The sequence below is a fragment of the Coenobita brevimanus genome, chromosome 93, assembly GCF_032717465.1.
Source record: "Coenobita brevimanus isolate Jiangsu-jjx chromosome 93, ASM3271746v2, whole genome shotgun sequence".
Taxonomy (NCBI): domain Eukaryota; kingdom Metazoa; phylum Arthropoda; class Malacostraca; order Decapoda; family Coenobitidae; genus Coenobita; species Coenobita brevimanus.
In genome coordinates this window covers 41,905,505-41,919,888 of record NC_137046.1, presented here as the reverse complement: position 1 = coordinate 41,919,888, position 14,384 = coordinate 41,905,505, and the positions used below count along the sequence as shown (strand labels likewise).

General features: G+C 41.0%; 1 protein-coding gene across 1 annotated transcript in view; it reads right to left on the bottom strand.

Annotated features, from left to right (window-relative positions):
- Positions 1-857: 857 nt before the first annotated feature.
- Positions 858-14,384, bottom strand: part of LOC145412524 (transmembrane protein 19) — a 47,833-nt gene continuing 34,306 nt past the window's right edge. The window contains exons 4-7 of the mRNA XM_080282417.1: positions 13,232-13,381; positions 10,619-10,723; positions 4,697-4,912; positions 858-1,009 (exon numbers count right to left, since the gene is read on the bottom strand). Coding sequence (XP_080138543.1) covers positions 858-1,009; positions 4,697-4,912; positions 10,619-10,723; positions 13,232-13,381 — 623 coding nt within the window. The remainder of the gene's footprint in view (positions 1,010-4,696; positions 4,913-10,618; positions 10,724-13,231; positions 13,382-14,384) is intronic.

Here is a 14,384-nt window from a genome sequence, read left to right as displayed (position 1 = left end):
AAGGGCCACCACATTAGGGCTATCATCATAAAACACCAGCTACAGTACTAATAATCCATTTTTAGTAAAAATTAGATATCATACTCCATACAGACCTGCATCTATGATGCAAGAGTAAAAATGTACTTGTGTTCTGCCCTACAGTACTTGTGATTTTAATAGACAGTAATGTATAAATTATTAACATTTCCTTCATTGAATATTATCCAGATCTTTACTCTTTGGTTCAATGGCTGACATATTTAGAAAATACATTCAAAAGATATATCATCAAACCAACTCTGCAGAAACAACCACATTCTATCATACAGCAGTGCATTTTCAAATTTCAGAGAGATTCAAAATACTGTAGAAATAAAAACAAGCCTTTTTTTTTTTTTTCTTTTTTTTTTTTTAATGCAAGAAAGAAGGAACCAAAGGCTAAGAGCCTCTATCAACACTGTACTAAGGCTAAGAGTTTATTCTCTCAACACTGTACTTTTAATAAAATATCTAAAATATGAATAATTTGAATGCCTTAAAATCATATTTCCATTAAAAAAGTTAAACTCCATCATGTACAGTTGCTCTGAGTGGAATCAACTCCAACAACTTTTGCCACCAATGTTACAACTCATAAAACAACAAGCAATTTCTTGAACCATGCACTGCCCACCACACAATAGCAGTCAGAATGTATACAGTACTATGTAGAGTTGCCACTCCTAACCTACTGTACACAAGCTGCCATTTGGTAACAATACTTTAACATGTCAGTACTACCCAGACCAACCTGTGCTCAAACCAAAGCAGTTCCTTCTAAAATTGATTGACCAAAATCCTTCCCCATTCACAACAAAATCAAGACCCCTTAGCATCTACATAACCAAAAAGGCAAGTCGAGGCAGCAGCACGGCTGTGAGGAGGGAGCTGATCAGGTTAACAGCATGGTTGTCCAGTATATGTGAGCCACTGATCCACACCACACCATCACCCCCTCGTTCTACAATCCTTCCTTTAGAATCCACACCTGTGCCACACACATATAAAACAAGATGTTTACTTCTGCCACAGCACATATCATGTACTTCTACAACTCTACATTATGTTAGTACCAACAAATCTAAATAAAAATTACCATTCCCTATCTTACTGAATAAAAGGGGTATGCTATAAAATATTGTTTTAAGTTTATACAGTATTACATGGTGTATGCAGGCATGGAGAGATGATTCCATTCATCCAATTATTATCCACTCCTGGAATGCAGGGGTCTCGGGCAATATTACTCTGACCAAACTTTAGGTGAAAGTAAACAGTTGCTCTTCACTGAACTGCATTACATGAGCAAAATCAAAACCATCCTTTGATTTAAACCCTTAGTGGCCATATCTGGTTGACAGCTTTCATATGGTTCCTGTACTACCCAAAGTGATAAGTAATTTCCTGGGTTACAAGACATTTTGCTTTGCACTTACTGTTGAGGACACATGAAGGTAACATTCTATCCAAAGTGTTGATGGTGGGCACATGGGACTGTATCACTTTAAGGTGTGTGTGTGTGCACGTGTGTGTGTTTGAGAGAGAGAGAGAGAGAGAGAGAGAGAGAGAGAGAGAAAGAGTGTGTGTGTGTGTGTGTGTGTGTGTGTGTGTGTGTGTGTGTGTGTGTGTTTAACTAATTGTGATATACTGTACAGGAAACGAGCTACACTCGTGGGGTCCCATCTCTGTTTCTCAATAAGTCAAATTTAGCTTTAAACTCATTTAAGTTTTTAGACTGGACGATCTCTTTGTCCAGGCTATTCCACAGGTCTATAAATCTATAAGGAAAACTATATTTCTTGATATCTTTCAAGCAGCTTGGCTTCTTCAATTTCATTCTGTGTCTTCTTGTTACTCTCTTATCCCATAAAAACAGATCTTCCTTGTCCCATCATGATCCTGAACACTGCAATCATGTCGCCTCTCTTTCTCCTTTCTTCTAAGGAAGGCAAATCCAGCTTTTCCAGCCTCTCTCTCTACAACAGATCTGCCAGACTGGGGACCATTTTGGTTGCTGTTCTTTGTATTCTCTCAATCTTGTTTATATCTTTCTTGTTGTGTGGGGACCACAATACTGCTGGATACTCTAACCTGGGGCGAATCATGGCCACTATCAATTTCTTCATCACCCCCTCATCCATATTATGAAAAGCTTCTCTTATATTAGTCAGGAGTTTATACGTCTCTTTACCTGTCTTGTTAATGTGTTTTTCAGGTGACAAACTGTCCTGGACCAGCACTCCCAAATCTTTCTCTTCTCTCGCTTTTGTGATTGGTTCATTACCCATCAAATAATTCAGTGATGGCCTCTTGGTAATTTTTCCCATTTCCAAAATTGTACATTTTCTTACATTGAATTTCATTACCCACATCTGGCTCCATTCATGTATCTTATCCAGATCCTCCTGCAGCATTTTACAATCCTCCTCAACCTCTACCTTCCTCAAGATCTTTGCATCATCAGCAAACAGACTTGCATAACTGTTCACTCCATCTACCATATCATTTATGTAAATCAGGAACATTACTGGCACCAACACCGAGCCCTGTGGGACTCCACTTGTTACTTCCCTCCATCCAGACATTCCATCCTTTATTACTATCCTCATTTGTCTGTCTCTCAAAAAGTCTCTCATCCATTCCAGGATGTTCCCCTTCAGTCCTCCTATATGCTCTAGTTTCCACATTAGTCTCTTATGGGGTACCTTGTCAAAGACCTTCTCCAAATGTGCAAGCTCCTTTCCCAACACATGCCCTTCAGTCACCTTACATTATCTTTCTTCCCTGGTACTCCATCATATCCTATTACATTATCCACAGAACAAGTGTGAACACGCCGAATCAAATCACCCATCACAAACATTTGATAACTTCTGGGCATCCGTTCCATCACTTAAACCAGCTGATCCATAAACCTATCTTTCTCTGACTCACCCCTATCACAAGGCACATACACTATGATCAGTGCCACTTTCACCCTTCTGAATTGAAACTTGACACACACACATCTCGACCTGGCATACATTCATTCATTCATTCCTCATCCAATCCTACATTGCCCCATGAGGAGGGTAGAAGCCCGGGGCTAGGCAAGTTGGTCCTGACATTTAAGATGAGAGTGACTAGCCTCACTCATCCCTGACTGGGGATTACATGAGCAATAAATCCCAACCACCCCTTGGATATAAACCTTCACTGGCTCAATCCAATTGTGGCACCGTAATTACTCATTAAACCACCAGGTGCCAAAAGTTGGTTATATGGTTACCACCCAGAGTAGCAAATGGTTTCCTGGTGTATAGGAAACCATTTGGCTTGTCACTCAGTGTAGAATTACCCACAGGCAGACAGAAAAGGAAAGAATGAAGGAAAGAAAGACAGAAGAGGGAGTGTAAAGTCACCTGAAGGCAGAAGGACAAGGAAAGAATGAAGGAAACAAAGACAGAAGAGGATGGATGGAAAGAAGGATGGAGGAAAGGAAAGGGCAGACATCCGAGAGCATCACTACATCGAGTGAGTGGATGGTGGGCAACTCCATCTGTCACATATATAATCACTTATTCCTCTCTGCCACTCACCAATATTGCAATTCCTTCTTTGCATTATTCACAAACATTCATACTTGACCTTACAAATTTCACACCCTCCCACTACTCCACTTCATTCATCCATCCATCATTCAATCCTACTTTGCCCCATAAGGAGCATACAAGCCCGGCTCTAGGCAAGTTGATCCTGACATTTAAGATGAGAGTGACCAGCCTCACTCATCCCTGAGTGGCATTACGTGAGCAATAAACTGCAACCACCCCTTGGATATAAATCTTCACCGGCTCAATCCAACTGGAACTCCGCAATTACCCACTAAACCACCAGGCGCCAAAATTTAGTTATATGGTTACCACCCAGCATAATAAATGGTTTCCTGGTGCACAGAAAACCAATTTGGCTTGTCACTCAGTGTAGAGTCACCTACAGGCAGAAGGAAGAGGAAAGAACGAAGGAAAGAAAGACAGAAGAGGGAGTGTAAAGTCACGTGTAGACAGAAGGATGAGGAAAGAATGAAGGAAAGACAGAAAAGGATGGAAGAAAAGAAGGATGAAGTAGGGAAAAGGGCAGACACCTGAGAGCAGCACTACATCGAGTGAGTGGATGGTAAGTGCCCAAACCTACCACCACCCTCCTACTCCCCCACTTCATACCCTATAATGTTACCAAATCCTTTACAAATTTCACATCCTCCCACTCCCTCACTTCATACCCCAAGATGTTACCAGATCTCTTACATTTTTTACACCCTCCCATTTCTCCACTTCATAACCTATGATGTTGCCAAATCCCTATCTCAAAAAGAAGAGAGGAAATACTCGGTTCCCCACTTCCACCCCTTTTCGTCACATCTTAAAACACTTACAGAATGTGAGAATGAAATTCTTACCCAATCAACAGGCTTAGTCTAAGCCAACTCTGATTAGCTTTGCAACACAAATGACATAAATATAATCTGGCTAATACCTGATATCACTCAGGAAATGAATAACTTCGGCCTTTATAGTTAGTTCAAAATTACTGATATGTATTGACATATATTTTTAAAATATAACTAACAGCTAACCATATGGAGAAAAAGTAACTGCTAAATAAAAACAAAGAAAAAATCCACAACTACACATACCTGAGAACTGTACAGTTGCTCCCAAGAGGGAGTCAATAACACTGCCAACCAATCCTCCCAAAGCCCCAACAATGATGATGGGCCATTGGGATGGAGCCGAAATCATGACTGAATCTGACACCATCATAAGCAATGTCAGATAGTGTCCCAGCCCCACCACTAGACCACCAAGACAACTTACTACAAGACCCACCACTGTCACTCCTCCATTGGTACCTGAAATCATCACTTCTTACAGCACTGAGGAATTTGATGCACTACTTGGATACAACACATATGAAAAACATACAAACAAATTCAACTACTGCAACAGTCATCATTAAATCTTTCATTCTAATCAAGGAGTGACAGGTTAGAGTGGTTATGGTAATGTACAAGGGTACTTGTACCTAGGTGAGAGTGAATGGAGATCTGAGTGATGAGTTCTCCAGGAATGATGGCATGAATCAGGGATCAGGTTTGAGCCCCTTATAGTTTGTCATGACACTTGAAGCTCTCTCATGTGATTACAGAAATGGACTCCTATGGATGATGATGTATACTGATGACTTGGTCTTGACTGCAAAGAATGAAAGGGATGTGGAGGAAAGAATTAGGAACTGGAGACAGAATGGGGCACATGGGTTTGAGAGTATATGCAGATAAAATGAAAGTAATGATATCTAGAGCTGGTGATGGTACTGTCAAAGCAGAGAGAGTGTGGCCACGTGCATGTTGCCGCAAGGATGTGGGAAGTAACTCCATCCTGTACCATGTTTGTGCTAAGCAGGTGTATATGAGATGTAGAGGTATTACAAGTAGACTGTAAAATAATGCTGATTTAGTGTGTGCGGTGTGTCAGGGAGGGCATGTAGAGATTGTCAGATGTGAAAGGACTGATCTTGTTGGAAAGTCTCTTGAGTGTGCAGACGAGTTTTGTTATTCTGGGGACACGTTAAGTGCCAGAGATGGAGATGGAGCTCTGTTGCTAGGGTAAGGAGTGGATGGAGGAAGTTCAAAGTGCTACTGCCTCTCCCAACACTGACAGGACTCTTCTTCCATGCTACGGGATCTTTGAACAGTATGCAGTATGTGTTAGAGTGTACAGCTGTATGGTAGTGTGTAGGCTCAAACACAGAAATGACAACGATTAAATGGATGTGTAGTGTGTCCTGGAATACGAGGCCTGGGAAGGCTAGGATTGTGATTTAAGAGTTGAATGGAAGGATGGGACCTGAATGTATTGCTGTGATGAGGGGTAGATGGAGATGGTTTGGGCATGTTGAAAGGATGGAGGATGATAACTGGGTGCACAAGGTTGTCAGGGGTAGGGTTGCAAGAGGCAGACCAAAAAGAGACCTAGGCCAAAGTCAAAGAGTGTCATCTCTGGGATAAGGGATTCAGCAGGGAATCTGAGAGAGATTGTGCAGCATGGAGAGCTGCCATTAGGTGACCATGGCCAATATATGCAAGCACGTTGGGGCCTTTATAAATGATACAACAACAGTAAGACTATTCTAAACATCCTTGATGCAGCCAACTTTGTTACAACTCTTCTGTAGCACATCTTACATACTGTATACTCAACCCTGTTTCTGTTACTTTGTGATCTGGCATTTACAATGACCCTATATGTGCTTACACTGAGCACCCTGAGTGGAGCAAAGCAGCTTTGGCATCCACCTGGAAACCAAACTTCATATTTCCCTGTATAGTCAGCCAAAAAAGTCGTGTCTTCTTTCCGAACCCCGCAAATAATCGAACAGATAAGTCGAAGCAGAAGGGATAGCTTCACAAGTCTGGCAACTGTGTCAAACCAAACGGTGGTGGGGGTGAGTGGTTTGGGAGTGGAGGTGGGATAATGAAGGATGTCTGTGCTGTAGTTGTTGTTGGCAGTGTAGTCTAGCATTACACCACATAGTAGAGGTGCTAAATGTGATATTACACATGATTTAATACCTGTAAATAATGAAATGTATCGTCAACCACAAATAATGCCTAGATCATGTAGCCAATCAAATGTTAAGTGAAACGACAAGGTGCAACCTTGCCCCCTCCCCACTTTCCTGTCACACCCCTCCGCCAGGTATCAACAAGCCATATGACATCGAAATAAAGGACAGAAAGCTGTGTTTTTACAGTATGTTTACCTTCTGAACATAGAAGGATATACTATATATATACCATGTGTGGTGTGGAATACGTATGCGGTGCCTTCACAGTAATAATGAGAAAAGCATTCCACAAGTGGTTAGTGTTTTGGTAAAGGGGTGAAGTCTAGATGCTGCATGACATTACTTGAGATGCGTCTACCCGGCCGCCATCTTGGAATGGTCAAGGCAGACAATGTCGTGTTCCTGACAATGGGCAAAGTTGACCACCATTTACCTAGAAATGCTGCAACATTGCTGCTTTTGGGTGCAGAAAGCGTCAGAATATATCAAGAGCGCAAATATCTCTCAGCTGCTTCCTTATCCCCCGAAAGGAGGATGGTGGGTTGCAGAAGGGAAATTTAAACCTACAGTCCACCGAGTTATGCATGTTTCAGATGAACCAGGAACCACAACCATTACCACCACCACAACAACCACCACCACCACCACCACAACAACAACAACCATAACAACGACAACCAGCACCACCACCATAACAACAAAAATCACCACCACCATAACAACAAAAATCACCACCACCATAACAACAAAAATCACCACCACCACCACCACCACCACAACAACAACCATAACAACAACAACCACTATCATCACCACAACAACACACAACAACAACAAAAACCACCACCACCACAACAACAACAACCACCACCATAACAACCACCTCCACTACCACAACGACCACCACCACCACCATAACAACCACCACCACCACCACCACCACCATAACAACAACAACAATCACAACAACCACCACCACCACAACAGCCACCATCACCATAACAACCTCCACCACAACAACAGCAACAATCGCCACCACCACCATAACAACCTCCACCACAACAGTCACCACCGCCACCAAAACAACCACCACCACCACCACCACCAAAACAACCACCACCACCAAAACAACAACAACCACTACCACCACCACAACACCACCACCACCACCACAACGACAATGACAACCATCACCACAACAACAACCACCACCACAACAACCACCACAGCCATCACTACCACATTCACCACCATAACCACCACAACAACAACCACTATTACAACAACCACCACCACAACAATCACCACCAACACAACAATCACCATCATCACAACAATTACCACCACAACAACCACCAACACAACAATCACCACCAACACAACAATCACCACCAACACAACTATCACCACCATCACAACAATTACCACCACCACCAAAACAACAACAAAACCACCATCACCATCACCACCACAACAATAAAAATCACCATCACCACCACCACCACCACAACAACAAAAACCACTCACCACCACCACCATAACAGCAACAACCACCACTACCAATACAATAACCACCATCACCACCACCACAACAAAAACCACCATCACCACCACCACAACAAAAACCACCATCACCACCACCACAACAAAAACCACCATCACCACCACCACAACAATAACCACCATCACCACCTCCTCCACAACAACATTCATTCTCAAAATCTGAATTCACTCTAAAAGAAGCCCCACTATTACATGCTTGACCGCTCCAAGATGGCAGCCGCACAGATGCACCGCTGCTGTACTGAAGAATGGACGATGTGGCATTTAGTCTTATTTATATCTATGGGGAAACCCAGCCACAGGTGTTAAGCAAGATGATGAAACCAAGATATACACCCACCAGCATATAGTCATATCTTCGCAGTCATTCAGTTATCTATACTGGACGACGGGAAATAGAGGGGAGATTCTAGTTATCACTGATAAAAACTGTTTTACATCATAATTGTAATGTTTCATTAAATTCCAAACACTTGCTATGAAACGTATTCCACCGTTATTCTGTCATCTGAAGTATTCCAAATATCAAAGATGAATTGGACATGACAACCCATGATATGAAACTGCAGTATATTTTGATTACATGTACACCCATGATGATGCATATGTAGACATTTAGTGACATAATAGTGATAAAAGTTGACTATAACCCTATTACCCAGTATGTTATTCCCAACAACTTCCATCTGACAATAATACATGGCACCCCAAACCACCCACCCCCACCATCGTCTGGTCTGACACAGTTGCCAGACTTGTGAAGCTATCCCTGATGCTTTGACTTACCTGTTCGAATATTTACGGGGTTCAGAACAAAGGCACGACTTTTTTGGCTGACTATACCTCACTGTAGGGAAGGACCCTGGTCTGACCCTAGTGAGGCACTGTCAACCACAGGAGGGTGCCAGTTCCCTACACAGTTTATTTACTGTACTGTGCTGTATCTGTAGGATGGCTCCATAGAAGCAAGTGCTTACCTGTAGTTAATGGATCTGCCTTCCAAAACAGACCGGGGATAAGCAACACCAAAAACAACTTGTGGTTTTATCTTTCCCTAACCTTCAATTCACACTGCTTGAACATGCTACTACAACTCAACATTTCAAAAACTCTGATTAAAAACAAACTAGAATGAAAGATTGTTATGGGATGTTCACATGTCGAACTCCCGGGTGAGGCAAAAGTCTCCATACAAACATTGGCTGTTTATTAAGAAATAGCTCTTAACATGTTTTTTTTTTTTTTTTTTTCCAGATAACAAGTGGATTTTTGATCTGATCCACAATGGATCAGAACTTCCACAGCAGATCTGAACACTTTGTTAATATCATTAACTAGTTGTAGTGAGTAAAATGACTGTATGTTTATATGGAGACTTTTGCCTCACCCTGTACAAAGAGAATGGACTAATGTTCTAGTGGCCATAGGCTCATCTGGCTGTGAATCCAGTGGAATACATGAAACCAGGCACTTCCAATGATATTTTTCTTGAAGTTATGCTGAAGGATTGTTTGTGTTGTGGAGTAGTGAGTTGCACGAGAAAAGTAGGTGTGTTGAGTGAGGGGCTGCATTACACTGAAACTATCTATCTATCTATCTATTGCCAGATGCCATAATCCCGTAAGGGGTGGCCGTTTGACTATGAGTTACTTGTTTTACGGAGAGGGGCACTAACCCTCCACCAACCCACTTGTTGACACGTAGGGAGCACGTATGGTTTGGTTATATGGTTACCACCCAGCGTTGTATATGATTTCTTGGCTTACAGGAAACCATTTGGCTTGTCACACACTGAAACCAAAGTGGATTATTTGAGAGCTGTATCTTGTGCTGGTGCTGCATGCTTGGCTATAGGTTCTGGATGGCTGCTGAGGTTATTCATTTGTGTACATGTCTGTGAAGTACAGTGGTGAAGTAGAGTGTTGGAGGAGACGGTGGATGGACTGTACACAGTGAGATATAAAGGAAAAGAACATAGCAGGGGATGCATTTGGACATAGAGGAGAATGAAGACGACTAGTCAGAGACAGCAACCCCATATAAACTTGGGCAAAGCTGCGGGAGAAGAAGTATAGGGTGGAGAAGAGATGTTTTTGCATTATTCTGGAGCTTGTGTTGAAGTGAAATGGGTTTCTCCTATGTCCATTTGAACGCCACTGGAAGGTACTTTTGTTTCTAAGTGCACGTGCTCTATACTCTATTTATGGACTCTGTGCATCCTGTAAGTCTTCAAGCTGTGTTTTGCATTTTTTAAAGGTTTTCCATGGTGGCTGCTATGGTGGGGGCCCAGCTGAGTTCACATTACTGTTGCCCATATGAATGTTTATGGGATGTTTTCAGTTATTCTTTCTTGGTATGCAATACAACTCTCATTCATATGAAGAATGTCTAGAGCCCCAACAACTAAGCTTACAAGATAACTTACCTCGTGGGACAGGCTTGAGCGAAGTGATAAGGACAGGGTTGGCTGATGTGAGCACTGTGCCCAGCTCTGAGGCCCAGGTGTCACCATTGCAGCATGACAGTGCACCTGTAACATCAAAATACATAATGTTCAGAACCCAGAACAAGTACCTAAAACCAGTATACTTTATTAACAAGCAGATTTATAATAACTCTTAAGTACTGTAAAACTTTGTCAGAGAGTGTGTTGTACATGTGTATGTTTCAAGTGATAAATTACTACATAAATTTCTCTTCACATGAGATAGCTGTATCTATGGTACTGCAATATAATGCACTAAATACACCTTTATATTGCTTAATATATATATATATATATATACAGTATATATATTTTTTGTGAGTTTTACGCCAGGTCCCCTTTTTTTGGATAAGGGCTAAGGCGTTGCCCCTGGTTAGAGGACTTTGGTTTGGAGCATGTAGCATTTTATGACCGGATGCCCTTCCTGATGTCTACCAATGACTCTTGGGTGGATTCGATCCTCCGACCCTTCGGTCAGAGCGGAGCGCTTTAATATATATATATATATATATATATATATACATACAGTATATATGTAATAAAATGTGAAGATAAACATTACTGATGATAAACATTACTGATAGTATCAGCAATCTGGTTACCATTCATACTAACCATGGGTACTATGTCATTACTGATGAGAAACATTACTGATAGTATCATCAATCTGGTTACCATTCATACTAACCATGGGTACTGTCTAATTCACTGAAACTCAAACTGAGGTCCATACTCCAAAAAAGATCCTAACATTAGTGCATACTAGTACAGACAGATTCTATTAAGTTCTTAAATGTTACTTCACAAAATATTAAACACCATGCCCAATGATGTAGCCCACACATTCATTCATACACCACTCAACCCTTCAAAGACATGGCTCCACTGCACAAGCAGAAGAATCTGCTTATATATACTTTACCTTGCATATGTCTTTTAAAAATTTCCTTTATAGGTGCATTTCACACATTTGTGGAACAGTCATTCTGACAGCTACTAAGTTAAAAATGGGATGCTAAACCCTGGTAATGTGCTTCATACATATTTCATCTATCTATTCTTAGTCTTTGTCTATTCTCTAGTTTCCTCATCTTTCATACCATCTTTCTCACACAATGATTTACCTTATCTATCTGCCGCATTGGCTTCCCAAGCCTCCTCCCATCTTCAAATTCACTCAAAGATATCCGTTTCACCATCCCATCCATATTCAACCTCTCTGTATGATCATACTTTTCAAGTCTGTCTTCCCTGATAGTTCACCAAGTAAAGCAACAACTTCATCAAAAGTAAAAAGAATATTAACTGCCCTTTACACTAAGGGTTAGACTTCCTTACCTGACATCTTTCAGGAAACTCAGCATTTCTTATCACATCCCTTCTATGAAACCCATACACATTCCTTAACAGTCCCATTTCCACTGTCCTCTCCTACCTTTCACTTTCAAGTCATATCAAAGTAACATACATGCGCTAGTATCATCAATGGTACATCTTCATCCAATACCCATGCAGACTTGGCACTCAGCCTTCTGTTTCCTGATTCACTATCTTTAATGCCTCCATAATATTTTATTCATCGGCCTTTACTCTGTTCCACAGTTTCTCCACTTTCAGTCTTTCACTCTTAGTACTCAGCTAATGAAACTTAATCCAAGATACTATACTCTCAATTTCACTTTGCATACCAAAGGCATTTTATCTGACAATTTTCCAACCCATCCTGTCACTGTTCTTAAACCTATAACACTCATGAGCATCCCTCTCTTTAAAGGCACACAATTTAACTAAAACTGAAATGCTGGTTAAGGGATTCTAAGAGTGGTCAGTGGTATGTGCTGATGTGCATTCAATCACAGCTGTTCCAAAAAATAATGAAAAAATTAACATTATGTGGTAGGTGGGAGCACTCACCATCCACTCACTCAATGTAGTGTTGCTCTCAGGTGTCTGCCCTTTCCTCTCCTCCCTCCTTTCCATCCTTCCTCTTCTGTCTATCTTTACTTCATTCTTTCCTCGTCCTTCTGCCTACAGGTGACTTTACATTCCCTCTTCTGTCTTTCTATCCTTCATTCTTTCCTGTTCCTTCTGCCTGTGGGTGACTCTACACTGAGTGACAATCCGAATGGTTTCCTGTACACCAGGAAACCATTTACTATGCTGGGTGGTAACCATATAACTAAATTATGGCACCTGGTGGTTTAGTGGGTAACTGCGGCACTCCAATTGGATTGAGCTGGTGAAGGATTATATTCAAAGGATGGTTGGGGTTATTGCTCACATAATGCCACTCAGGGATGAGTGAGGTTGGTCACTCTCATCTTAAATGTCAGGACCAACTTGCCTTGCCCACGCTCCTCAGAGGGCAACGTAGGATTCGATGATGGATGGATGGATGAATATTATTTAAAACAATCTTACATTATAAGCCATCAACAATATAATAAAAAAAAAGCCACTACCCCCACCCAAAACAAAAACTGTGTGTGTGTGTGTGTGTGTGTGTGTGTGTGTGTGTGTGTGTGTGTATACATCAAGATTTCCAGTGCCAACCTAGAACAGCCAGATTAAGCCAGGAGCAGCTGTAGTTATATGTGAGATCAATGGGCTGCTCCCCACACCCACAGTCCAGGATGTAGAACAAGGACATTAGGCTTGCAACTCCGCCATTACACACCACCTGCACCCAGTTACGTTCACCACCTGAATGAAAGAGATTCAGGATATCAACATGATGGACTAATTCATGCTGCATGATCATCAGATAACATAGTTATTTTTTGGTGAAAGTTAAAACTAGACCCATCCATGACAAACCAGAAGTAAACTGCTTAGTAACAAAATATACTGAATTCCTAAAGTATGGCAATTATATCAAAGTATTATTCAGCATACAGCAGAATATATATTCCATTAAAACGTCACAAAAAAGTTCAGTCAACCCTCGTTTTGTGCAGCTAATGCATCGTGGAAAAATATCAATGTAAACTGAATTGTGCATTATATTCCAAAGTACCAATTTTTTTTTTTTACTAAGGAAATCCAAAAATTTCTGTCAGTTCCCCTTTTGTCCCACTTGAAAACATTTCACTTCATCAGTGCATACATGGTATAAATTGCAGCAGGTATGCTATACAGTTTCTACAATCACTGGGCATGAAAAACGGTGAATGAGAGGGGTAAAAAGCAGTAAATAAATTACAGGATAAAAACTGGTAAATATGTGGTACTTTACATTTACAGAGTGAAGCTTGGGCGTATAGGATGGGATTAGAGCTCATATTAATAAGCCTTACTGAAATGAAGTAATTCTTAGTTAAATCCGAGTTAATTTTTTTTTATGTATGAACAAAACATATTTAATATTAGTTAAGTAATATGAAGACCTGTTTAATCTGTGAATTGGCTGTGATAATTTCTTCCCCCATCTCATCACAGCCATTCCATCTTTTGTTTTTGTTCTCTACTCAGTACTCACTTAAGAACCCCCCACCACACATACACACACAAAGATGGTTAGAACTGTTAAATCACATGCCATGAGCATGATACAAGGAAAAAGTCACTTTCTCTGAAAAATAAATAGACAAAAGTGGAAAGAATCTTTGCAAATATATTAACACCACACCCCATCTAAAGGTTTTCTTTTGTTCTTCACACAGTCACTTATGAACTACCTCAACATATAAAAGGACAAAAATTGATG